The following is a 27,716-nucleotide window of genomic DNA, read 5'->3' as shown; positions in this document are numbered from 1 at the left end:
GGGGTTTCCCTCCTACTCGGACTGGCCTTGAGCTCAAGCAATCCACCTGCCTTGGCCTCCCAGAATGCTAGGATTACAGGTGTAAGCCACCACACCTGGCCTCTTTTTGTTGTTGTTTTTGAGTGGCATCATAGCTCACAGCAACCTCAAACTCCTGTGCTCAAGTGATCCTCCTGCCTTAGCTTCCCCAGTAGCTGTGACTACAGGTGCATGCCACAAGGCCTGGTTAAGTTTTCTATTTTTAGTAGAGATGAAATCTCTTGCTCAGGCTGGTCTTGGACTCCTGAGCTCAAGCGATCCACCTGCCTTGTCTTCCCGGAGTGCAGGGATAGTGGGTGTGAGCCATTGCACCCGGCCAGAGTCCCACCTTTCCATCCACGCCTTGCAGAGGGCTTGTTGCAAGTGCACTGTGGGGCTTTCCCATGGGTGCCTTCTCCACAGGGCATTTGCCTCATGTTAATAATCTTAAAATAATCTGCACAGAGCTACTACATTTATTAAGGATGTTTATATAAATGCTCCAGTTCATGGGACCTAAGCTGAAAGATGGGCCAACATTAGGAAGCATGAAGCTGGTTACTCGGACCTCTCCCCCGTGGATCACCCACTGTGCACATAGGAGCTTCTACTGGTTTCCTGCTCTGCAGTGATGGTGTTTTCTTTGCCCTGCCACCTCGCCTAGGCATCAGAATAGCTTTACTTAACTTGTTCTGCAAAAGATAGATTACACTGAGAGACAATTTACCTGCACAAAATTAAGGGCTAAAAAGTTTTAAAGCGTTTTAAAAAATCAGTAAGAATAAGAAATATCCCCAGCTTTAAAAATTGGGTTCCTAGGTTGGGTTCCCCAAGAAGCTGACTCTGAGATAGAGAGGTGTAGGCTGAAGGCATGTTGGAGGGGAATGAGAGAAGCAGGATCTGTCGGGGAGGGGAGTTGAATCACGATACAGAGGCAATAAAGACCTCAGCAGATTTTATGGGGAGCGGAGGTGATGATTCTTCAATGTGGCCTCGCCTTGAGGCCAGGGGCCCAAGCCTTTACACAACATTGATCAATCACTGGACTCAGGCTGCCCAGGAGAGAGTGGGTATGACTTTAGGCTAGGCAACTTTCTTCATCTGAAACCAGCTCTCAGAGAGTAACCGAGCTGAGACCTCTCAGCTGTCAACACAGAGAGATCTGCTGAAACAGATCTGGATGACGCGTCACTTCACAGCATCCACTGCAGTGGGGAAATGACAAGAAGAGACATTGCAAATAGGAGGAAACCACTTTCCAGTGATTACACATGTTCAACCTTGTTAGTAATTGAAAGTGAAAAATTCATCAATATATCACTTTAGCCAACAGACTTGTGATTTAAAACACAAGATTGGCTGTGAATAACCAAATGATAACCTGCGTACTTTTAGATCTTGGGGTAGTGATGGGTAATTGATTTAAGATTTGGAATACTGGTAATCAAAGCTGTGGGAATGAACATGATCTCTCAGAAAGAAAAAAGGAATATATATAAAGAGCCAAATAATCTTTCTAGCTCAGAGGAAAATTAATATAAGTTACACAGTATAAAAGTATTTTGGGAAAGTGTATTACCACTGTGCTTTGAAGGTTTTCCCACAAGAATTTACAGAATTTGGTTCGGTGCCTATAGCTCCGCGGTTATGGCACCCACCACATACAACGGGTTCGAGCCCCACTCGGGCCCGCTAAACAACAATGACAACTACCATAAAAAAAACAGCTGGGCGTTGTGGCATGCGCCTGTGGTCCCAGCTACTTGGGGGGCTGAGGCAAGAGAATTGCTTGAGCCCAAGAGTTTGAGGTTGCTGTGAGCTGTGATACCACGCACTGTACCAAGGGTGGCATAGTGAGACTCTGCCTCGAAAAAAAAAAAAAAAAAAAAACTTTTAGAATTTACTTTAAAGCCCAGTTCTAAAGTGCATTAGGCAAGAACATTTTGGCGAAAATTCCTAACTGCAGGGCAAGGAAATTTGGCTTTTTAGACTGTTAGGAAGAATAGTAATGATGAAGTCTATTGTGAGTTAAAATACCAAATAACAAAGTATCTTCCATATCTGATAGTAACAAAAAGCTGGAGAATACTTCTGACTTCTGACATAAAATATGACTCATGCCAGAGAAAGAACTCATACTAATACTAAATTCCTGTTAATCTACTCATATTCCAATCCCATGAAGGAGAACTACAGGGGATATTGTGCTTACTGGAGAAAGGCTATGCCATCTACTGCAGAGAATTACACAGTGGACCTTCCATATCCTTGAGTTTTACACTGGAAGATTCAACCAACCACCCACTGAATGAACATAGTCAAAAAAAATTAATAACACAATGATAAAAAATAATAAAAAGCAATGCAGTGTAACAACTGTTTACATAGCATTTACATTGTTATTAGGTATTATAGGTAATCTAGAGACAAGTACACTGGAGGAAGTGCATGAGTCACATGCAAATACTACATCATTTTATATCAGGAACTTGAGCACTGTGGATTTCAGTATCTGGGGAGAAATGAATCCTCCACAGACACAGAGGGACTGTACACCATTCAGAACACAGTTTCTGTGGTGCTTTGGGCCCTGGTGGAGATGGAGCATCTGACTAAGAGACATGGGGGTCACACAAGCAGATGATCACACAAGCAGAACTATCCATTGTGAGCCATTTTCTTTAAAATTACCAAAGCAGAAGATTGGATGGGCCCGGCAGCAACCTATCACATGATGGAAGTCGTACATGAGTATGGCCAGGGGCACAACCAAGCTTCCAGAGCAGGTGGTCCAGATCCCACGTTGACCGGTGCCCTTCCCTCAGCACCAACCACATAGGGGACCTCTTGTGACAACTGATGGAGGGGAAAATAGATGAGCTTGATTCACAAGTGGATCGACTCAATATGTCAGCACAAGCCAAAGGACAGGTGCTAACCACAATCCCAACTAAGTGTGGTGCTGAAAGCTCACAGTGAGAAATCCTCCATTGGGGAAATCTGCGGCAGATGTAACTGCTCACATAAGTTTCCCAAGGTATGAACATACATGGTTTCATGAGCAGTAGCAAATGGTCAGGCTGGTGGGTCAGAGGTCTGGATGGATATAGATTACAAGATCAGGGACAAGGAAGTCTGGGGAGGAGGCAAGCAGGTGGACTTACGGGACTTACAGTGAGGATCTTTGTTTTACTTGTGCATTACCCCACTAGTGTATATGTTATAGAAGGAGTTTTATCCAACCAATGTAGACCCAGTGATTCAGCCAATTATTTAGCTTCCATCATCCACTGCCTGGGAGTTGATATAATGTGTGCATTAACAGAGTAGCCATGGTGATGGGGATGGAGTCTGTGCATGAATTCAACAGCTGACCTAGCTGTTGCTTCTGCTAAAAATCCAGCCTGTAAGCAGTAGAGACCAACACTGAACCCCCAATAGGGCATCACCCCCTAAGGAAACTAAGCAGTCTCTTGGTGGCTGCTTGACTATATTGGATCCCTTGTGCAATAGAAAGAGTGGATACCATCCTGACCAGGATCAACTGGGTTTATTTTTCCTGAGGGGAGCTTCAGCCAGTACCACGACGTGAGACCTTTGAGAGTGATATCAGCGAAGCATCAAAGCTAAGGGGCCCACTTCACAGCAAAAGAGGTACAGCAGTTGGCACATGACTGTGGGGATCCACTATTCTACCACATATTTCATCACCTGGGAGCCAGCCTATTAGAATGGTAGAAGGGCCTGTATGAAACCAGCCAGGATCTAAGTTTAGAGTTAATACCCTGTAAGGATAAGGTACCATTTTCCAGGGTACCCTAGATCAATAACCGTTATATGGAGCCGTTCTCTGTCTCCCAAAGGTAAAATACATGAGTCTGGAAACTGAGGGATTGGAGTAGGGTGGTCCCCACTGACTATCACTCTCAGCAGTCCTCCTAGGGAATTTGCGCTCTCTGTCCCTGCAGCTTTAGTGCCACAGATCTAAGAGGGGCCACTTCCACCAGGGGACACATTAAGAACCCAACTTCGAACTATGGCTGTTGCGGGTGCATTTCTGGTTCATGTGCCAAGAAACTAGCAGGCAACAAATGAAACACAGGGATAATTAGGACTGCTGCTACTCAAGGGGACAGGAATGAATGTGTTTGGTGCCTAGGAGATCCATGAAGCACCTGTTGGTGTTCCCATTCCCAGTTTATTTATTTATTTATTTTTTTAGAGACAGAGTCTCACTTTATCACCCTTGGTAGAGTGCTATGACATCTCAGCTCACAGCAACCTCCAACTCCTGGGTTTAGGCGATTGTCTTGCCTCAGCCTCCCCGGTAGCTGGGAGTACAGGCGCCCGCCACAACACCCGGCTATTTTTTTGTTGCAGTTTGTCCGGGGCTGGGTTTGAACCCACCACCATCGATATATGGGGCCAGTGCCCTGCTCACTGAGCCACAGGCCCATGCCCAGTTTTAATGGTCCGTGGACAAGTACAGTAGCCACAGTCTGGCAAAGACAGAGTAAATCGAGGCTACAACACCTTAGGGATAATGGTGTGGGCCACCTCACCAGGTACGTCACCTAGACCAGTGGAAGTGTCAGTCAAGGGTGAGGGGATCTCTAACGGGAAAGGGAGGAGGGAATGATGAGAATCATTTATCGCCTCAAAACAGAGGCAGTAGTGGGGGGCTGTAGTTCATCCTAATCTTTCTCTTGTAATTTTCCCAGCAGACCAAGCCAACCAAATTATGGACAGGTTGTTCTCAAAGGGGTCTGAGAGACATGAGAGGTGAGCTGTGGTGGATATTGTGGCATTATTCAGATACCCTCTTCAGGGACAAGGCACCCAATTTCCAGCATCCGAGAATATCAGATGCTGCTGGCCCACAGCTGAGTGAACATGAGAACTTATTCCCACTCCCCAGAAATTTGTAGGAAGTGTTGAGAAAGCTTTGGATTTCCATAAACTTTCACAGGGCAGGAGTTCAAGCCCGTGTTCTCTAGAACTTAAGGGGCTGAGAGAGTCCACTTACTGACTGGATTATACTAATACAAGAAAGAGTTTGATCTACAGGGAAGTTTGAAAACAGCATTTGACTTTAAATTTCTGGGATTGAAAAGAGATTATGGATATCCAAAGCAAAAATTTGTATCACCTAAGGATGTCTGACAAAAACTGTGTCATCTTGTTGGAGACCAAAAAGTTGAAAGGGCAAGGATACCGGGTCGGGACAACGTAGCCAATCCTTGTTTGGTGATTTCTGAGGTCAGAATCATCTCATGGGATAAAATAGGGATATAGACCATCAAGAAGCTGATGTGAATCAGGAATACAGAGTTCTTTTCAAGTGCTGCTGGGACTCAGTGTCATGCTAATGCTCTGTTCTTTGCTAATGATTTCATGGCCATTGCCTCTTCAAAAACACCGTGGGAGTAAATGGCAGGCCCAGAACATCTATGCAAAGTAAGCTGGTAATGGGGATTTATCGTCCCTTAGCTCAAAGGTGCAAAAGGAGGCAGAGAAGACCTCTACTTGGTATTTCCAGGGGTGGAAAGGAAGCCTCAAAGACCTACCTATAGGATGTATCCTCCTCTTGGGTCATAAGTTACATGGGCTTATATTTAGGGAAGATCTTATCTTGTCCACAGGTGACAGGTACAGAACATGCTGTGGCCCTCAGGTTTTTCCAGTAGTCATTCCTAACTGCCCTGAAGCTTTTTCCCACTATGGGTGGAGGATGTGTACCTCCACCCATAGTGGGACCACCTGCCCTCTTGGCACCCACATTGGAGCAGCCCCAGAGAAAGGCCTGAGCAAAGTCACTTTCCTTCCAGGCCAACCTCAAACCCTTCCTATCCTCTGTAAAGAGCTTTATGGTATCGTTTTTATTTTTCACCTGGTGTTTGGAGTACTCTGGTATTTGATATATGTTTAAGATGGGATCTGAACATGACTAGAATTGTCCAAGTATATTTGGGAAAGAAACAACAGAATTATGAGGTCTAATTTTGTCATGCAATTTTTATTTATAACCCAGCATTTTTCTAGGTTATATTTGAGAAAACACTGCCCTTTGGTAACTGGCATGACTTCATCTGCTGGTAGATGTGAATCCCTTCTTTCTTTCCTTCATTCAATGAGGATTATTGAATACCTGCATGTGAAGGCACTTGTGTTGTTAGGGAGATAATCCATAAGACCACCTTCACTTCTGGCACCAATTACAATTTGGGGGGGTTTCCAAAACCACCCTCAGGTTTGATGATTCACTTGAAGGACTCATGGAACACAATGACAGCTGTTTTACTCACAGTCATGTTTTTTTACATCAAAAGGATACAGATTAAAATTAGCTATGGGAAGAGATGCATAGGGCAGGGTCCAGGAAGTTTCCACGAGCAGAACCTGTGGCGCCACTGATAGCACTGCTCTCCTGTCAACAATGAGCAACAGCAGGCATGGAGTGCTGCCGACCAGGGAAACTCACCTGAGCTTTGGTGTGCAGAGATTTTATTAGGGCTTTCCCATGTGGACTGGTTGTTAGGATGTATGACAGGCTTTAGTCTCCAGCCCCTTGGCAGGTCAAGCTGATGCTGTGTGGCCTAAACTGCCCATCATAAACCACACCCTTAGACTGTCTGGTGTGGTTCAAGGCTCCTGGGTAAACAGAAGCACTCTGTCAGGCAGGAATCCTGAAGGCCTAGAGATTGCCTTCCCGTAACTGAGGCAAAGTCCAGGCTTCCCTCTGTAATAAGGTTAATCTTTTACACACGGAAATGTTCCAGGCTCTGGGACCCAGCAACAAGCAAAGCTGATATAAACGCCTGCCCTCCTGGAGTCCACTGTCATATTTAGAAAATGCCCTGAAGTTTCCTGCTCTAAGCCTTCACTGACTTATTAGCCTGAAATATATTGTTTTCTCAGGAACAGCTTCCCAAATGGATCTAGGAATTGCCAAAGACCCTTGCAAATAGAACCCAAATGTTACTTATATAAGGATCACTTATTGTCTTGGGATGCTGGGGTAAGAATGAAAAAAAAAGATATTTAAGTTTTTCTTAAACGATGAATAGAACACTTGCTAGAAGTTCCTTCAGATCCGATTCCTACAGCTGAGCTGATGGCCCCATAGGAACAGAATTCCTTCTTTTGCACCTGAGCCCTATCCCTCCCACAGGGGTCAAACCCTGGCCTGGAACGGTTGCTACCTGCAAACTCTAGGCTTTGCACTTCTATTTGGTTTGTCCTGTCTTCCTTACCCGTCGTTGCTCTATCTTTCCGGTTTGGAATCTATCATTCGTTCAGGGATCCAGTCCATCTGACAGATCTGAAAACACAGTCCCTGGTGTGGGGGAACCAGGGAACTGTGTTTATAATGGACTTTTAACAAGTCCATTACTATAATCTCAGCTCTGATTCACAGCTGAGAATGTCAAAGTGGCCGTGGAACAGAGTAGAGTCTCTGATTGGCAAGCAGGTGCCCTCCTTCCCAAGGCAGAGCAAAGCCCATGAATCCTAAGAAATGATAGCAGGCCCTGGAGTAACAAGAGTCCTGCCCAAGGGGATGGCCTTCCAGGGGAGATTCTGGGATGTATACAGGAAGACGCTGGGTGGGGCGCAGGGGAGCTCTGTCTACAGCATGGGAGTGGTGATCAGAGAAACCCTCCGGGGAACCCACAGGAAAATGGATCAGTTTGAATACCTGCCACGCTAGTGAGCATAAAGCCATTTTATGACAGCCTCAGCCACTTAGGAAGTTCTTTGCTCCTCTCTGTTCCTTCTCTCTCCCTATACTCCAATCTCAAGAGAGGCCAGAAGCTGCTGTTAGACATCTAAGAGAGCAGCAACGGAAAAAAAGAAAAAGGCACACCCCAAAGCCTGCAGACTGCCTGCAGTGGCCTCGGCCTGAGGAGAAGGGAGGAGACATCTTACAGTCAACTTCAAAATGGTGTTTAGTATATGATCGTGGGCATTATAGTTTCAGAATCAAGACTAGGTTTGTGACTGAAGTAATGCCTGGCATATAAACATGTGCTTTATGAATGGATCCAGTATTCATGAGGGTCCTAGGTACAGAAAAAAGAGGGGCAGAGACTCATTTCTCTTCTTGTTTTGATCTTATCTTCCCTGGCCTGCAGCCGGCTCTGTCACTCAGGGCTTCTGACGTCTTGGGTCAGTGAGCTGAGTAGCCAGATGCAGCCTTGTCTGTTATCCAGCTTGGACACTGTCCCAGAGAATCCACTTTATTCTGGGAGAATGTGTTCTTAAAGTGGGAGTATTCACACTCGCACCTCCCCCATACAAGGCCATATACAAATTTCTCATTGTTTTGATTGGTAGATGTTGTCTCCATAGTTAAAATGGTGTATAATTTAGCTTCTCACAATTTATTATTGTACAATATGCATTTTGTTAAATACAAGTGATCATTTTCCAACCAAATATTTGAAGAGAACACTTTCTTGATTTATACTTTAACAAGTCCATTACTATAAAAGCCTTTTTATTTAAAAATATGATTTGAGAGGGCAGCGCCTGTGGCTCAGTCTGTAAGGCGCCGGCCCCATATACCGAGGGTGGTGGGTTCAAACCCGGCCCCGGCCAAACTGCAACCAAAAAATAGCCGGGCGTTGTGGCGGGCGCCTGTAGTCCCAGCTACTCGGGAGGCTGAGGCAAGGGAATCGCTTAAGCCCAGGAGTTGGAAGTTGCTGTGAGCTGTGTGATGCCATGGCACTCTACCGAGGGCCATAAAGTGAGACTCTGTCTCTACAAAAAAAAAAAAAAAAAACTATATGATTTGAGGATTAACAGAATAGTTACTCAAGTTCTGCATTTCTGCATGAGAGTCCCTTCTCTCTTCTGCATTTGCTCAACATCCGTTCAAGAACAATTGGCCTAGGCCCAATGTTGATGTTCAATCTCCCTAATATTGAGGAAATAAAAGTTAAAGTAATTGTTAGATGGGAGAAGATCAGAATAGCGAAGAATAAAGAGATGGCTAGTAACCCACATTGGTTACAATTAAGCCACTACCACTCTCTCAGCAGCAGGAATTTAAATTAATGTTAACCTTTTGTTTTTTTAATCAGGCCCAGGTGAGGCTCCAACTTGTAGTCCCTGGTTTCCAAGGTCAGGGCACTCTAACCACTGACGTACAGTGCTCAGCCATTGTTATCCTTTTGGAGAACCAGAGAGAGAGAGAGAGAGAGAGAGAGAGAGAGAGAGAGAGAGAGAGAGAGAGAGAATATGTGCGTGTGTACACAGAAGTGTTTTTTTTTTTTTGAAGTTCATGTTCTTAACACCTGCAGAACCATTCATTCAAGTATATGCAGCTATGTATGCTACCTGTACAAGGGTGTTCACGTCTTTTTTTTTTTATAAAATATCAAATATTACAAACTCCTAACTGCCAATTAGTAACAGTACAATGGAATACTATAAAACAGTCAACAATGCATTTTGGCCATCTTTTCATGTAATTATTTTGTTTTTGAAAATTTGTATTAGAGTGAAGAATATATAACATAAAATTTTGCCCATTTTAACCATTTCTTTCTTTCTTTCTTTATTTTTTTGTAGAGACAGAGTCTCACTTTATGGCCCTCGGTAGAGTGCCATGGCGTCACACAGCTCACAGCAACCTCCAACTCCTGGGCTTAAGCGATTCTCTTGCCTCAGCCTCCCGAGTAGCTGGGACTACAGGCGCCCGCCACAATGCCCAGCTATTTTTTGGTTGCAGTTTGGCCGGGGCCGGGTTTGAACCCACCACCCTCGGTATATGGGGCCGGCGCCTTACCGACTGAGCCACAGGCGTCGCCCTTCTTTATTTATTTTTTGAGACAGAGTCTCACTTTGTTGCCCTTGGTAGAGTGCTGCAGTGTCACAACTCACAGCAACCTCCAACTCTTGGGATTAAACAATTCTCCTGCCTCAGCCTCCCAAGTAGCTGGGACCACAGGCACCTGCCACAATGCCCGACTTTTTTTTTGCTTTTGTTGTTGTTGCAGTTGTCATTGCTGTTTTAGCTGGCCAGGGCTGGGTTCGAACCCGCCACCCTCAGTATACGGGGCCGGGGCTCTACTCACTAAGCCACAGGCACTGCTCACCATTTTAACCATTTAAATTAATTAATCTATTTTTACTGCCTGTATAATTGCAGAAACATTTTAACCATTTTAAGCATGCACTTCATTGGCATTAATTATATTCACAGGCTCGGCGCCTGTGGCTCAAGTGGCTAAGGCGCCAGCCACATACCCCTGAACTGGTGGGTTTGAATCCAGCCAGGGCTGCCAAACAACAATGATGGCTGCAACCAAAAAATAACTGGGCATTGTGGCGGGCACCTGTAGTCCCAGCTACTTGGGAGGCGGAGGCAAGAGAATTGCTTGAGCCCAGGAGTTGAAGGTTGCAGTGAGCTGTGATGCTACAGCGCTATACCCAGGGCAACAGCTTGAGGCTCTGTCTCAAAAAAAAAAAAATTATATTCACAGTGTTATACAACCATCACCTCTGCATCCAAAACTGTTTCATCACCTCAAATATAAATTCCGAAACCATTAGGTAATGATTCCCCCTTTTTTCCCTTCCTTCAAGTCTCTAATCTACTTTCCATCTCTATGAATTTGCCTATTCTAGATATTTTGTATAAGTAGAATCATACAATATTTGTCCTTTCTGTATGGCTTATTTCACTCAACATAATGTTTTCGAGGTTCAGCCATGTATGTATCAGAACTTCATTCCTTTTTAGAGCTGAATAATATTTTATTGTATGCATACACCACATTTTGTTTATCCATGCGTCTGCTGATGGACACTTGGGTTGTTTCTACATTTTGGCTGTGACTAATGCTACATTGAGCATTAGCATACAAGTATCTGTGTAGGTTCCTGTTTTTAATTCTTTGATGTATATATCTAGGAGTGGAATTTTGGGGTCATATAGAAATTTTAGAACAGGTCTTTTGGGGAATTGCCAAATTATGAATGAAGATTTACCATTCTTCATTCCTACCAAAAATGTACAAGAGCTTTAATTCCTCTACATCCTCAGAAACATTTGTTATTTTCCATTTCTTTTTCCTCTTAGGATGGCTATCCTGGTACATGTGAAGTCATAGTATTCTTTAGGTTAAATAAAAATCATGTTTCAGAATAAGATTTAGTGATGCATCCTACCAGAGATGATGTCTTACTAGAGATTAAATTTGTAGGACCTTCTTCTCCACCAATCTTTTATTATTTTACAATAAGGGACCAATAATTCCACTCTTTGTATTTATTAAAGGTAGCTCCTCCAGAAGCACCCCCCAGGAGAGGTAGATTCCTTAGAAGAATGACTTAGGGTAGCCTTTCTTAGAAGGGGAGAGAGGGGTTCCCCTGGGCGTCCCTGAGAATAGCCTCCTTTTGGAGGAGGGGCAGGCAAGTAGCCCCATCATCTGGGAAAAGGAAGAACAGTCTGACTCTGTGTTTTGAGAGATTAGAAGGAAAAGTGGAGTGAATCTCAACGAGGGAAAGGAGAGAATTGGTTTGAGTTTATGCGGTTACAGACACCAGAACCAGCTCTGATGCTCTGCTGCTGGGGCCCATGGGGTCCTGGAGATTGCCTGTGGCTGGGAAAGGCAGGAAGGGCAAGCATGCAGTACTGTACCATTGGAGAACCAAGCTGCTATTGCATTTCAGTCTTTCCCAAATTATAAGACTACTGTGGTTAAATCAAAGAGAAGTTGACTATTTTTTTTTTCAGCCTCAGGGAATCTGCTTTCCAATTGGAGTTACTGGGAGAAGCAAGGAAAAAAAAAGATGCCTTGCAGTTCTTCACCTCATCTACCAAAAAATGCAACCCTATTGGCTATTGCAAACCTTTATTAGAAACTTCAGGTAACAAATCAGTGATCAACAGTGCCACAGAAACAGCCTCCGTGTTTTTTCCTACATCACTGACTTTTTCCTCCATAATAATGACTTTTTGAAGAGACAGTTTTTTTAATGCCCCACCTTCTGGATAATTTCTTCACAGTGCTTTGAAACATGTTTCTGTATACCTTGAACTTCCTATAAAGTGGAGACCAGGACTAAAGGCTTGATGAAGTTCAATTTAAATATTTCTAGCAAGAATCTGCATCGCACAAGGAGACACATAAAGTCAGGTTGTCCCATGATTTGTGATGCTCAACCATTGATTAAGGTGGTGACCACCAGGTGTCGCCATTTTTCCTTCTCCAACTATCAAGCGACCTGAGGAGTTGCAGGAAAACTATTCTTACTGATAAATACTCCTGTTAGAATTTTAAAGTACCTCTTCATACTTGAATGGATTGAAGACTCTTTTTGTCATCTTGACGCAGTGCTATGTAATTCATCTTTAAGCAGCTCAAACACGTTGAAATCAAAAGACACAACTTTATGCCAGACACCTAACTTCTGTAGATTCCGTGGAGGAAGGATCACCTCAGTTACTGTGGAAATTTGCCACCATGGGCCAGTCAATACTCTCCCCAAAAAGGGAGGGGAAATGGCCCTTGTGACCTGAGGCACATAGAAATAAAACAATATATGAGGAGGAAAGGTATTTTTTTCTTTTCAAAATATTTACATTTAAGCAGGCTCTACTTCTTGGAGGCAGAACATTTCCTAAATTTCTCCTTGTGCTGCTCACTATAAAGTTGCTGTTTATATGGTACTGGCACAAAAACAGAGAAGTAGATGTCTGGAACAGAATAGAGAATCAAGAGATGAATTCAGCTACTTACCGTTATTTGATCTTTGACAAGACAATTAAAGACTTTCAGTGGGGAAAAGATTCCCTTTTTAACAAATGGTGCTGGGTGAACTGGCTGGCAACCTGTAGAAGACTGAAACTGGACCCACACCTTTCACCATTAACTAAGATAGACTCTCACTGGATTAAAGAGTTAAACTTAAGACATGAAACTATAAAAATACTAGAAGAGAGTGCAGGGAAAACCCTTAAAGAAATCGGTCTGGGCAAGTATTTTATGAGGAGGACCCCCCCCAGGCAATTGAAGCAGCTTCAAAAATACAGTACTGGGACCTGATCAAACTAAAAAGCTTCTGCACAGCCAAGAACACAGTAAGTAAAGCAAGCAGACAGCCCTCAGAATGGGAGAAGATATTTGCAGGTTATGTCTCTGACAAAGGTTTAATAATCAGAATCCACAGAGAACTCAAACGTGTAAGCAAGAAAAGAACAAGTGATCCCATCGCAGGCTGGGCAAGGGACTTGAAGAGAAACTTCTCTGAAGAAGACAGGTGCACAGCCTACAGACATATGAAAAAATGCTCTCATCATCTTTAATCATCAGAGAAATGCAAATCAAAACTACTTTGAGATATCATCTAACTCCAGTAAGATTAGCCCATATCACAAAATCCCAAGACCGGAGATGTTGGCGTGGATGTGGAGAAAAGGGAACACTTGTACACTGCTGGTGGGAATGCAAATTAATACATTCCTTTTGGAAAGATGTTTGGAGAACACTTAGAGATCTAAAAATAGATCTGCCATTCAATCCTATAATTCCTCTACCAGGTATATAACCAGAAGACCAAAAATCACATTATAACAAAGATATTTGTACCAGAATGTTTATTGCAACCCAATTCATAATTGCTAATTCATGGAAAAAGCCCAAGTGCCCATTGATCCACGAATGGATTAATAAATTGTGGTATATGTACACCATGGAATATTATGCAGCCTTAAAGAAAGATGGAGACTTTACCTCTTTCATGTTTACATGGATGGAGCTGGAACATATTCTTCTTAGAAAAGTATCTCAAGAATGGAAGAAAAGGTATCCAATGTACTCAGCCCTACTATGAAACTAATTTATGGCTTTCGCATGAAAGCTATAACCCAGTTAATAACCTAAGAATACGGGGAAGGGGGAAAGGGAGGGGAGGGAAGGGGTATGTGATCAGAGCGAGGGTGATTGGTGGGATTATACCTGCGGTGCATCTTATGAAGGTATATGTGAAACTTAGTAAATGTAGAATGTAAATGTCTTAACACAATAACTAAGAAAATGCCAGGAAGGCTATGTTGACCAGTGTGATGAAAATGTGTCAAACGGTCTATTAAACCAGTGTATGGTGCCCCATGATTGCATTAATGTACACAGCTATGATTTAATAATAAAAAATAAATAAAGTTGCTGTTTAATCTCCTTGGAACATATGTAACCTTTAGTCTTGAAGAATGTAAAGCTTTGTATTATTTATTTGTTTATTTTAAATTTATTTTTATTTATCATTATTTTTTAAAATTTCAGATTATTATGAGGATACAAATGATTAGGTTGCAATGTTTGCATTTGTTAGGTAAGGTCAAGCTTTGTTTGTTTATTTCATTAACTTGTAGCAGCACTTCCCAACGCTTCTCAGATCGTTGGCATTCATAGAAAGTGATAATACGGTAGAACCTCCGCAACTGGCCACCTGTCTATATTGACCACTTCCTTAAATTGACTTAATTTTCATGATCAGACATGCACCACATGCATGTATCAGTACAGTAGGCCTGGTTCCCTATGTTGACCACCTCCATTTGTTGACCAGTTTGTTGCAGTCCGTTGGGTGGTCAACTTACAGAGGTTCTACTATATTTACATGATGCACTGGGAAATACCACAGGCGATTTGAGGGCATCTATATGAGGCTTGATGAAAAATATTCATTATTTATGAAATTATGTTAAAATATAAAATACCTATATTAGAAAATACATTAAATATTCAACTTATATAAAATTCCCAAAGATAATCTTTTACATTTAAAAAAATAAAACCTTTAGCTTTTTACTACCAGTTTTTATGCTTGAAATGCTCATGTGAAATCCATGATTAAAACTTTTAAGTAGAAATCGCTTCAAATTCTTGATAGCTATCATTCATGAAACAGTGCATTAATAGATGATGAAATGGTCAACCACTTTTCTTTGCAACCATTAACAATTTTCCAAAAGCTAAAATTATATTTAACATCTATTTTCTTTTGTTGACAAATATAAAACTGAAACTGATGGTGAATCAATTTCAAATCCAGTGGAACTTCTTTATATCCAACATTGCAGAGTAATGATGAAATTCTTACTGGCAGAGCACCCATGCACGGTTAGAACAGTCATCCTGGAGATAGTATGGGCAACACTGAAAGGACTTCAGCTGTGAATGGCGATCCTACATTTTGAGACAGATTTGGGACCCTTCTGCCTAGGGATGCAAATAAAAGCCAAGAGAACAGTTAACCTAACCTCTCTGTGCACATCATCCAGGCCCAGTAATTAATAACATGTGACAGTCTTATTTTACATATTCTTGTCCCATGTTTCAGAAATATTTATCAACTAGCTGGGCACAGTGGCTCATGTCTATAATCCTAGTACTCTGGGAGGCCGAGGTGGGTGGATTACTCAAGCTCATGAATTCGAGATCAGCCTGAACAAGAGTAAGATCACATCTCTACTAAAACTAGAAAAATTAGCTGGGCATTGTGGTGGGCACCTGTAGTCCTAGTTATTCTGGAGGCTGAGGCAGGAGGATCGGTTAAACTCAAGAATCTGAGGTTGCTGTGAGCTGTGATGATGCCCTGGCACTCTACCCCAGGGTGACAGAATGAGAATCTGTCGCAAAAAAAAAAAAACAAAAGAAAGAAAGAAAGAACAAAAAAGAAAAAGGAAAAGAAAAAATTTATCAGATAATATAAAGCAAGTCCAGACATCATGCCATTTTCTTCATAAATACTTTAGTAAGTACAAACACCTCACCATTAGTACATCTGACAAAAATCAATTCCTTTGTATTAGGTAATACTTAAATTTTTCTTATGTTTCAAGAAGAGCATTTTATTCCTCTGAATTATTTGAAGCCAAAGTCTACCCATTACATTTGATTGTGTTTTCTTAACTCTCATTTTTTATTTTTGAGTCCTTAAAATAGTCATGACCCTTCTACGCTGCTTCTTTAATGGAGAACTGGGGCATTTGAATGTAGAATGTCCAGAAAGGCACTCTGGATTTGCTGTCTGCTTCCTCTATCTTCCCTACTTCTTGAAATGCCTAATGAGATCAAGGGGTTCGATTAGATTCAAGCTCAATTCTTTTTTAGGCATGAAGACATCACAGCTAAGTCTGAGCCCTTTCAGCTGCGTCACATCAGAAGGCAGGAGTCTGGTCATTCCCCTTCAAATGACACCAAGACTAATGAGGAGGTTCATGGGGACAGTCTGCTCCATCCACTGTGAAGCCCCTGTCAACTTTCTGCTAATAGTTTTAGCATCCCTTGATTGTTGCTTAGATATGTTATTCACCAGATTTTAAAATGTCCGTTATCTGGTTTTATTATTTTTCTTCATTTATTAGCTGGAATGCTTCTGTGAATAGAAATCTCCCCTCATCAACTCTGAAATACAGATTGTACTGAAAAGCGAGATCAATATTTGACTTTTCTCTTTATTTTTTGTTTTCTATAGTATTGAGTTGTTGTCCTTATGCACTCTAGTAATGACCAGTGAGGCTTAAAACAATTTTTAAAAGTATCATTATGACTTCATGTTTATGTGCCTTAGTTCCTTACAGCCAGTGTGTTTTTGGTGCATGAATCATCGTGTTCTGAGCCAGTGGGAACCCCCACAGGTTTGTTCCTGAGTGCTTGTTGATGTCAGTGGTTTTTGTAGTTTGCTTGTTATTTAGCACAAGAAAGTGTCCCAGGATTCTTCTGAATATATCCTGCACCAGGGATCAGCCACTTCTCCAAAATCCCCAGTTTTTTGTTTTTGGTTAGTTTTCGAGACAGAATCTCACTCCGTCACCCTGGATAGAGTGCTCTGCCATCACAGCTCACAGCAACCTCAAACTCTTGGGCTCCAGCAATCTTCTTGCCCAGCTTCCTGAATAGCTGGGACTACAAGAACTAGGTCAAAGAATTAGTAAGCTGTCTCCCTACCTGTCCCTTTTAGCCTTCCACATGGATCTTGGGCCACCCCCTTGTAATTCCCCAATGTTACACAAGCCCTCTTTCAGGGTCTTAAATCCCCAGAGGAAATTGCATTTGTTCAACCCCTCCCTGGCCATCACACAGTGGGAGCCCTTGAAATGTTTATATAAAACCTTTCTCTCCTTTCACTAGGCAAATACCCTTCTGCCAGCAGAGACCTGGATAAAAATCCAAGTTTGGAGATTTGAAAGTGGGAAGGAGGCCATTTACATCAGCACCCCTTTGTCTAAGCCCCAGGTTGCCAGGGCCCACTCTATTTGGGATCTGGGATGGAAGTCGTGGATATAGTCATCTGAGGGCTTGACTGGAGCTGGGGAAGGGAGAAAGAGGATCTATTGTTGAAGTGATTCACGAGCATGACCAGCAAGTACGTGCTGCCTGTTGGGAAGAAGCCTCAATCCCTTGTCATGTGGACTTACAGGGCTGCTTGAGTATTCTTGTGACATTGCAGATGGCTTCCCACAAAGCGAGTGGTTCAAGCATGGGGATTACAAAAGAGCAGGTAAGGATCACAGGAAACCACTCCACAGTTTGGCTATCATATATCTTAAAAGGTAATCCCTTCAATAAATGACTCTAGAGTGGTGGTCAATAAGACAAAATAAAACCAACCAGGCAGAGAGTGATTCATTGCAATCTGATCAGGGTGATCACATCAATTCTGGTCCCATTATTTTTCTCTTAGGTTACTTCCCCCTGGGAGCTGCATAGAGGTTTAATTTGTAAGTCAGCCTTGTCTGGCCTTAGGAAAATTAAATTTTTAAATGTGGTTTAAATTTTTAATAGAAATTAATTAAGTTGTAAATGAGGATAATTATTTGAGGGATTTATCTGTTAATTAAAGAATTAGGGAAAGTGTTCCTAGTCTACAAAAACCACTCGATTTATGAATAAAATAAGATTTGTAAGTTGGAGTTTAAAGGATTCAGAAAAACTAGATGTTTATGATTTTCAGTGGTTTTCACCAATATTCATAGGCATACATGCTTCACCAAGACCATGAGCCTCAACTGACCTCTTTCTAATTTGGCCTCTAAGTGAACATCCTGGTCTGTAGTGATGGATACATGTATCTCAAACATGGGATCCAAGTTGTTCAATTATTTTCTATGACATTGAGTCTGTTCGTCTTCATAAATGGTAGGCGCTTATTTGAAAATAGTTATACAATTAAGTATGTTTACATAAATGTTTCCCTGAATGCATCTACCAAAATATAGCACTAGTTAAAGTTTTCTTCTTTTCAGTACCAACATAGTCTCGTGTGTTTTAAAGATTATTTAATTATGTTTTAAAATTTCTTTTGACGTCATCTTGTTCCATGATCTTGGTTCACATTGTTCTTAGTCAATATGAATTATCTTCCACCTGGTCCTCTCTGTTCTTTTTGAAAATGCTTTAGAGCTTAAGATCGTATCTTCACTTTCTGCTCACAAATTTCTCCTTTGTTCCAAATCAAAGAATGGACTGCTTTCCAATGATCCCAGTTTCTTTCTAATGGAAGCTAGTGGTAGAGACCAACATCAGAGTCATAGGGGCACACTGCAGTTTGCTCTACACAAGCACTTACCTTAAGGCACACCTAGCAATCTAGTTTTTTTAAAAAAAAAAAAAGTAGTGCCAATGAACCTCACAACTACTCCCTTAATGGAAATTTTTGATGATATTGCACTTAATTGTCTTTAATTACGTATCAACAAAAAAGATCATGCGCAGTTGTACCATCTCTGATATATATACTACCTCCAGGATGCTGCATGGAAGAAAAGACACAGTTACAGTTGGATAAGTTATTGTCATCAGGCTCCTGTCACGTGCAGTCAAGACTAATCCTTATTAATGCAGTAAGGTTAGTAAACACAAAGTCAATGTAAACAATTTTTTCTGTTCCTATTCATTTGCCAGTTGCAAAATGTATTAGTATTTTAAAAAGATGATATATACAATTGAAACAGAAGAAAAAGATAAATGATAACAAATCTAATGAAAGATGTTCAAGATTGGTGTGAGTATCCTAGAGGAAGTCACTTGTACACACGTTCATAGGCTGTACATGTACAGGAATGTTTATTTAGCATTACTTCATATTAAAGACTTGAAGGAACTTACACATCAATGAATGAGAGGATTGATAAGTGAATAGTAAAAAATTCATTCAGTGGAATACCATAGGGCAGAGATAAAGTTTTTCTGTAAAGGCCTAGATAGTAAATATTTTAGGTTTAGTTCTGCAAGAAAGCAATGCTGCCTTGGTAGTCCTAAAGTAGCCATAGGCAGTATGCAAACGAATGGATTTGACTGTATCCCTGTGAAACTTTATTCTCCAAAACAGGCAGTAGGTGGAGTTTGGTCCTGCTCTGGTTTGCTGATCCCTATTCTAGAGTGGTAAAAAAAAAAAAAAGAATTAGATTTCATGGATCAACATAGACAAATGATTTGAGTGAGGAAAAACCATTGCAGAAGGAAGAGTAATAGTTTTAATTCATGCAAAACATGCTATATATCTTTTAAGGAATTACGCGTCTATGCAGCAAAAGGCCTAACATATGAATCAGAAAAGGAAATGGGAAATAGAAAATGCTTTTCAGAGCTAAAAGTAATTATAGTTTAACCCAGGTGTGGCACCATCTTTCTGAGAGAGACAGAACCATTTTCCCTCATGTGTTGGCTCCTAAAACGTTCTAGAATCAATTAATCATTCCTTTAAACTCACAGATTAGAAGCTGCTGCTGCCCCCTTATACACAGCTGGGGTCACTGGACTCACTTACCACCTAAAATTAAGTCCAGGCCCCAGCTGAGGGATGCTCACAAGAAGACAGTATTGAGCATATGAGCCCCATCTTCTGAGGTCTTTAAAATGCTTGGCCTGAGCCCCTCAAGAAGTCATGAGAGTGGATGCCAGGCTGCTGGCAGTGGGATTCCTGGTTTCAGAAGAGGCTTTCGGGTGGGTAAGCTCCGTCCCAGGGTCTGAAGGAATGGCCCTGCTCTCTGTCTATCTACTCATTGTTAGTCATGGTGCTGGGCTGAGGGGCAGGTTGAGACCAGCCTCCAGCACACAGGACAAGTCAGGCCTATCGGCCAGTCTTGTTTAGTTTGTGTTACTTTTAGACTTAAAGTCAAGACATTTTATGTACATCTCCAGGTTCCTGAGACAAGAACCTTTCATTTTCTTGGGAAAGTCTGAAACCTTGGCAGTGTTCATCCCCCAAATTCCCTGTTCCAGTGGGCAGCACCAGGATGTAGGAACAGATTGTGTCCTCTGATACATCTGTAACAGAGGATGCAATGAAGGTAGATTTCTCCCTATTCACATCTTATCTTTCCTTAACATTGTAACACAGCTGAACTCATTTTAAAATCAAGATTTTTTTCCCCCTCAGGTCACCTGTAACTGGAAGCCTTAAGTTGAGGGCAAAGAGCGACCACTTGTCTTGGACAGTGTCTGTACACTCCCAAGTGCCTTGTCTGGAATGCATTGTTTTGTTAATAAACAAAGATGTGGAAGAAAGACATTTCCAACCACAAAAGAAAGACTTGAGTTGACAAAGGTCTGGAAAAATTATAAGTTATATGATGGCGAGTGTTTCTAAGAGGCCCTCAGCTGCTTCTTTCTGCTACACTAGTTTGCTGAGGAGTAGTGTCACGCTAGAAACTTCGCACAGGTTTTCAGGGGACCAAAGAACAAAAGTGACTTGTACACAATTTCTGCTTAGGCTAGGATGATAATGGCAGAGTGGTATCAGCAGTAGGGCCTGTGAAGGCCAAGGGAAGGCCTGACATACCTCTCTCTCCTGCTAATCTTCTGTAGCTTTCCAGGGCTCCAGAGTGTCATAGAGAGGAGAAGATTGCCTGTTGCTTTGGAAGGGCACCTCCTTCTATGAAGAGAACTGGCAGCCTGATGCAGAGAAAGGGAAGATAAATAGAGTCTTGGGGTGGAAGAGGAGATGGGGCTGAGAATGCTTCAGTGATATTGGAATGGACACAGACTAAGACTGAAGGCTGAACACCTCTGTAGAAGTCAGCGTGAATGAGTGTTGACAGCATCCCAGGTGCCTCTTCTCCCAAACCAGAACAACATCTGAGTCCTCTAGGCATTGAAGTCATTCTCAGGGAGTAAAAAGGAGCAAGGAAAGGGGAAGAGGTGAGAAACCCTGAAACTACTTATTAACTCAAAGACAGTCTCAAACTGGAAGTGACAAGACTTATCTTGAATCAGGAAGATGGTTTTCTGCTGGAGGCAGGAGACAGAGCTTCCGAGATAGGTTTGAAACAAGTATAACTTTTTCTGCTAATGTGATGCCACTTAAACCTAGTGCACCTGTTTTGAGATTGTCTGCATGAAGGACTTCGGTTTCCCAGCATACAGTACCTTGAACACCCACCAAGTTCACCTGAGGATACTTACTCCTACCCACTTGTATGACTTGTTGACTTTGGCTCTACTGACCTTTTGGTCTAGATAATTCCTTGTAGAGGGCTGTCTTGTGTAAAGTAGGATATCCAGTAGCATCCTTGGCTTCTACCTGCTACTGGCATCCCTCCTCCGAGTTGTGACAACCAAAAATGTCTTCACATGTGCCTAGTGGCCCCTTGGCTGAGAACTGTTGTGCTAAGGCTATCTCCCCTTCCATTGGTAGAAGCCTTGGCCATAAAGTAAAACATGGAGCTGCCTTCCAAAGTATGGCTGGCAACTCCAACTGCTTCCAATACATTGCAAAGGTTTGCAAAGGACTCCAGGGAGCAAGAGCCTTCACTAGGCAGGGTTGAGCTTTGCCTACCGAATTCGGAGGAGAATGGCTGGGAGAACTAACCAGCTTAGGTGACCCATAGCTGTAAAAGATAATAAGACTAAAGATAGCCTTAATTAGTTGATGTAAGAAGATCAGATATGACTATTTACAATGTGTTAGCCTGTTAAATGTCACCTGGCTTCATTTGGAGAATGGAGTGTGGGATTGACATGTCTTGAGTCAGAGACTAGGGTCTGGGTTAGACTAGAAGACACTTTCTAGCAGATCTCTTCCTTTCATGAACTGAACCTGAGTCATTCACTAACATATACAGGCTTTCAGGAAAAGTCGTTAGTGACTGCACCCAGACCCCAGCTTGTACTGTGGAATTGGTACTAATTAAATCACCCATTTTTCTCCTTGACTGTAATTGGCCTCAAACTCTCCTTCTACAAGTTTGATCCTCTGATAACTCTTAAAGGAAAAATAGGTGAAATGTATGTTCAAGCTGAGACCCAATTAAAATACTGAGGAGCTTTTACATCATCAGATCCACTTCTGCCACCCAAAATACTAAGCCAAAATACTAAGCCGTTTCTTCACTCTCACCAGTCAGCAGATTTTCCTGACAGACCCCAGACTTCAGGGGCCTCAATTCTGGTTTTTGAGGAAATGAATGCCTGTGAGGACTAGAATTCTGAAGACTGAGGTGAAATCATCATGTTGAAGGGATGGGAAATGATGAGGACAAGGTAAGTCCCTGAGGTTTTGCCAATGGGGGATTGGGAAGGACATCCTAGAACAGAAGAATAGAAGGAACATTCTCGTCTCTACTTGTTATATAAACCTTGCTTCCACAGGTTCTGTCCATGGCATTGAGCAAGTCAAATAGGCCATTAGAGAAAACGAATTCCCTACACGAGAAGGCACGGGTCCTCATGACCATGTGACAAAGCTGCTAGAGATCAAACTGGGCTTTGGGGTTCAGCCACCAGCCTGAGGGTTGGTATCTGACAATGTACTGAGACTTAGGTGGAGCAGTAGGAACTGAAGGGCAGTGTTCCTTTATTACAGGGACCATTTATCTTACAAGAACTAAATTCATTTTTAAGTTCCTGAAAAATAGGTTTTCCTTCTGAATATTCTTAGAAATATATTTTGATAGTTGTCTGAATTGAGACGACTTGCTAGCAGCTGCTTTAACTGCCTGGGGTTTCCTAGGATTAGAATTCCGCAGTGGTGACAGAGATACTCTGCAGCATCTACCTAACCTGGCATCACACTGCTGTCATGGGACTTGCACTGGGGCGCAGAGGCAGAGGGGAATGAAGCCGTCATGAAGCTCATGCTGCCTAAAGGCAGCAAGTCTTGTCTTTTGTCTCTGACCCAGGGATCTCATGTCTTCTGCCAGCATCTGCAAAACTAATAGGTAAAATCTCAGACCCAGAGTTCTTGAAAGTTCTGGTGGTGATAATGGGAGGCTGACAGACTTGGCTTTCTGCACAAGAAAGAGCTAAGAGACCTTTTGCAGGCTGGGTTAGGGGATTTTAAAAGAAAATACCCCAGGACCTTTGCTATGTCTGGGAGCAAATGCTCTTAGCATGAGTAAGTCTTCACTGTTAATGACTAAGGAGTGGGAGGTAAGATTGAAACACACCCCCCTCACTGTGTCTTCATCATTCTGCTCCTAGTGGGAGGAAAAAGGGCCAAAGAGACAACAAAGCTGTTCTAAGTTTTGAGTGAATGAAAATGGTTGAGCCACAAGCAGCTGCTAGAAACTGACAGTCAGTGGGCCTTGCTTATTGGTGTAAGCCACAACGCCTTGCTGGACTCTCTGGGCACTGGAGGCAGATCAAATATGATTGGCTAATGGCCTTGGGCAAAGGAAGCAGTCTCTACCTGGAGGTGACATCAGGATTTTGGGGCAACCTAGGTAGACACCTATTGGAAAGTAGCAAGCTAAGAGCTGCTAATGAGTTCTCACTGAAGGGGGACTTGGTATTGAGACTTCCATTTTGGGGGAAAGTTGGGTCAAACTGAATTAAGACTAGCAAGGAGTTAAGGGCCCAAAGCCTTGTTTAGAAACAGATACGGTATACTCAAGAATGAAGCTGTCTTCATTGGTGGAATCTCAGCTCTCCATGAAAAAGTTGCTGTAATTCCTCTGGGGAAACTTTCTCCCTACTTTGTACCTGGAGCAAAGCCACTGGCCCCATGTGCCCTCCATCGAGCTTGCGTGGGCCTCGCTCATTGAGGGTTTGGCTAATGTTGAAACATAACAATGACCACGGGCTGATAGAACTGTTTGGCCTCAGTCATCATGCTGAGCTAAGAGTGAATGTGGTTGCCCCACTTGGTTGGAGAACTCAGATTCATGGGCTACTGCCAATGACCTAGCTGTTTGCTTCTCTGCCACTTAAAGCTGAGTCTTTCCCTCAGGCAAAGGCCGACTCTAGCTGCAGTTGAGGTGATTGAACTTAACTCTAATTTAATGCCAAAGCTAATGTTGCAAGCCGGACCTCTGACTCCTGCCAAAAGTTGGCACATTTGTTTCATGGCGAGAAGGATCTTTGCCCCTCCCCTGCCTGGCAGATTGACCTTATCAGCCCTGGCCTCCCCCCATTCTGTGCTGTCTGGCCCCTGCTTTACAGCCTCAGATTACTGACTGCACCAGAAAGGAGGCTAAGGGGACTCAAACTTAAGTCTTATAAAAATGACCTTGTCATTTACCTGAGCTGCCCAGGGCTTGATCTGAGTGGGGAATGATAGCAGGCGCAAGTGGAGCTCCTGGGATGGTCACCCAATTTTGTGGAGGTGGAGGGAGAACAATATGGCAGCACCTGTGCAGAGAATGCCTTAGACTTGAGGAGGTAGGGGATATTAACGACTTCTCAAAACTTCCCAGGAGGTTTGGTACAGAAAAACACACTGCATGTCCCTCAAACTGTAGCAACGAACATACTAATTGCTGTACCCATCATCCTCAGCCAGAGGGCTGGGATGCATTTTGAAGCCGATAAATGCAACACAGCTGGTGTTATGGATGACCTCAATCTCAGGCAGATAGAACTGGGAGTCTTAAGGCTTGCAGACTAGAAAGCCACATTGGAGTTACTTTCAACCTAAGCTTTCTAACTGGTATAGATCCCAGGAGAGGGGTGCAAAATTTTTGGGGGTGCTGTGTTCTTTATAAATGTACAGGGATTTGATGTTCCTGCACACTCTCTCTACCGGGCTGGCTCCTTTGCTGAGCATCTCTGCTCTTTCTAGAAGCTATTCTTTATAGAAGCTACATACAAGATTACCTCTTTCCTAAGACTTAGCCATTTAAGTGGTCATAGGAGACTTGGGAGTGTTTAGGGAAACATTACCTTGGTCCTGACAGGCACCCAGGTCAGCTTAATTCACTGGCCTGGGTTGTTGTGGATGAGAGGGTCACCTGAGTCCTCTTCCTTGTGAGCCAAGGTAGAGTCTGTGATCATTAATACATCCTGCTCTACCTGGGTTAATACAAAAACAAAACAAAACAAAAAAAAAACTAGACAACCACATGGTTTGAGATGTTCAGCTGGAACCTTTCAGGGCATAGCTGAGGTCAATGTAACAGGTTGGTCTAATCCTATGCTCAAATTAAATGGACTTGGTCTTGGCTCCTGTTGAAACCCTCTTGTCTCTCTTAAAACATATCCAGTATATCTACCTGGTGCCAGACTGTACCGTCTCCTGTTGGTCAGTATTAATCTTATGGGAAGATTGGCCAGGAGGTAGAAAGGCGAGGCAGACATCAGTGAGTAGGAGCAGCCCTTAGTGCCACGCCCATGTATCTTATGATGACTTATGTCCCGGACCATGTCTTCAGGGGTGTTTCTATGGAAAACTAGGAGGATAGACATGAGGTCTCGGGAATGGAGGGCAGACTCTTCTGACCAGGATATTAAAGATAATGGTTATCGTCCCTTGGCCATCCAATTGGCATTTCAAACTCAGTATGTCTAAATCTGAACTTCTGCTCTTTCTAAAAACTGCAACCCTTGTAGGTTTCTCTTTAATGCTACCATCCTCCTTTTTTTCTGTTGTGTAGACCAGAAATCTAGGATGTCATACTTTTTCCTTTCACATTACACATCTTATTTGTAGTGATGCCCTCTTGTCTCTCTTTTAAAACATATCCAGTATACCCACCCTGGTGCAAGTCCTCCCTGTTTCCATCTAGGCTTCAGCAGAGGGTCTGGCCCATGGATTTGATGTTCTGCAGCCTCTCTCTCCTGGGCTGGAGCCTTTGCAGGCTCCTGTGCTGAGCATCTCGGCTCCTCTTGGCTTCCCCTCCCCTGAAGATGCTGTATTTGCAGTCTTCTCTGCTTTGCAAAGTCCCCAAACCATTTTTGGCTAGTATTTCTGTTTTTTGTTTTTTTTTTAATCATTTTTCTTGATTGCTTCTGCTGCCCCTTCCCTCTCTACCCACCCAAGCCTCTTAATTCATGGGGCTTTAGTGGGGTTTCAGGACAGTCATCTGTTGACCTGTAACTGGGAGTTGTAGCAGCAATTTACTTAATGTAACCAGGGTTACAGACCATATAGGTAATCATGCTAGTCCCTTAACATTACCTTCAATTATTTAAGCATGAATGTATTGCCTCAGAAGTATTAGGAATATTGCTAGAACATTAAGCTTAAAACTAATGTTAAATAACACTGAGTAGCCTGAGATAGCTGGAACATTACCTCAAAGATGGGAGTACTGTGGGTTTGTGTGTGTTGTGTGTGTGTGTGTGTGTGTGTGTGTTTTAAGGAAACAGGACCTGGTGTTTTCACCCAGGCTGGAGTGCCATGGTGCAGTCATAGCTCAGTGCAGCTTTAACTCCTGGGCTCCAGCAATCCTCCTGCCTCAGCCTCCCAGGTAGCTGGGACTACAGGCACGCATGACTGGCTTAGAGGTACTGTTTCTAAAGCATAGAATATCTAAGAATTGTTTAGAACTCAATTGTACTTTTTCCTGTTATATATCCTGATAATATAGTTCTTAGCTGTGTTCTCTGAGTTGTAATGTATTATTATTGAACACCAAGAATATGACTTCCTGGTATATTTGAGTTATGTGAAAAATGGGTATCTTCTCTCAGGAATCCAATCAAGTTCAATGTGTATAAATATAAAATTCCTTTCAAAACAGTTCCTTGTACTGTTATCTTAGGTTATTTTGTAGCTTACATGATAGCAAATACATTAGAGAAATACAGATAATGCTTAAGAATGGAACAATAACTCTGGAACTGAAAATTGTAGAACTTCTAAGTTAACAGGAAGGAAAAGACAAACTTGATTAGATCAGCCAGTCTGAGGAACAGTAAACACAATAAAAGGGAAATACAAATAGTAAAAATCAGCTAAATGGGAGTGAAATGACTTCCCCATTACCAATGGGCTGTCAGCATGGATTAAAGAACATAGTTGCATATTTTTAGATTAAGAAAAGGCAAAGAGACTAAAAGAAAAACAATGTTACTGCACAAATAGCAATTTAAGAATAGTTGACATTGTTAAAGCATTAAAAGACAGATTTTATGTACTGTAATTGCAACTTAAGAAACATGGTAGGGTGGTGCCTTTGGCTCAAAGCAATAGGGAGTTGGCCCCATATGCTGGAGATGGCGGTTCAAACCCAGCCCTGGCCAAAAAAACTGCAAAAAAATACAAAAGGTAGTCAAACTTGACCTACATTTAGCAATTGTAAATGCAAAAACTTCTTGAAACATAAAGGAAGATAATGATTTTAGTGGCATTGTTGAAAATACTTCTTAAATGACCACACTGTTTAGTAGACAAAAATAAAACAAAAAAAGGAAAACATACGAAGAACGTATTTTGAAATGCATATAAAAGAGGACACATATTTGGCCACTTAAACTTTTGTCAGAGTTCTGTATTGATCAATAAAATTAGAAATAAAGATGAGT

At 42.3% G+C, this 27,716-nt stretch overlaps 1 protein-coding gene across 1 annotated transcript in view; it reads left to right on the top strand.

The window, feature by feature from the left end:
• Positions 1 to 7,922, top strand: part of SNX30 (sorting nexin family member 30) — a 166,889-nt gene extending 158,967 nt beyond the window's left edge. Inside the window, exon 9 of the mRNA XM_053565745.1 lies at positions 7,823 to 7,922. Within this exon, the coding sequence (XP_053421720.1) occupies positions 7,823 to 7,840 (18 nt within the window). The 3' untranslated portion in view covers positions 7,841 to 7,922. The remainder of the gene's footprint in view (positions 1 to 7,822) is intronic.
• The last annotated feature ends 19,794 nt before the right edge of the window (positions 7,923 to 27,716 follow it).

Source organism: Nycticebus coucang, chromosome 2 (genome assembly GCF_027406575.1).
Source record: "Nycticebus coucang isolate mNycCou1 chromosome 2, mNycCou1.pri, whole genome shotgun sequence".
Classification (NCBI taxonomy): Eukaryota; Metazoa; Chordata; class Mammalia; order Primates; family Lorisidae; genus Nycticebus; species Nycticebus coucang.
The sequence above is the reverse complement of the archived record's forward strand: the minus strand, read 5'-3'. Positions and strand labels throughout refer to the sequence as shown.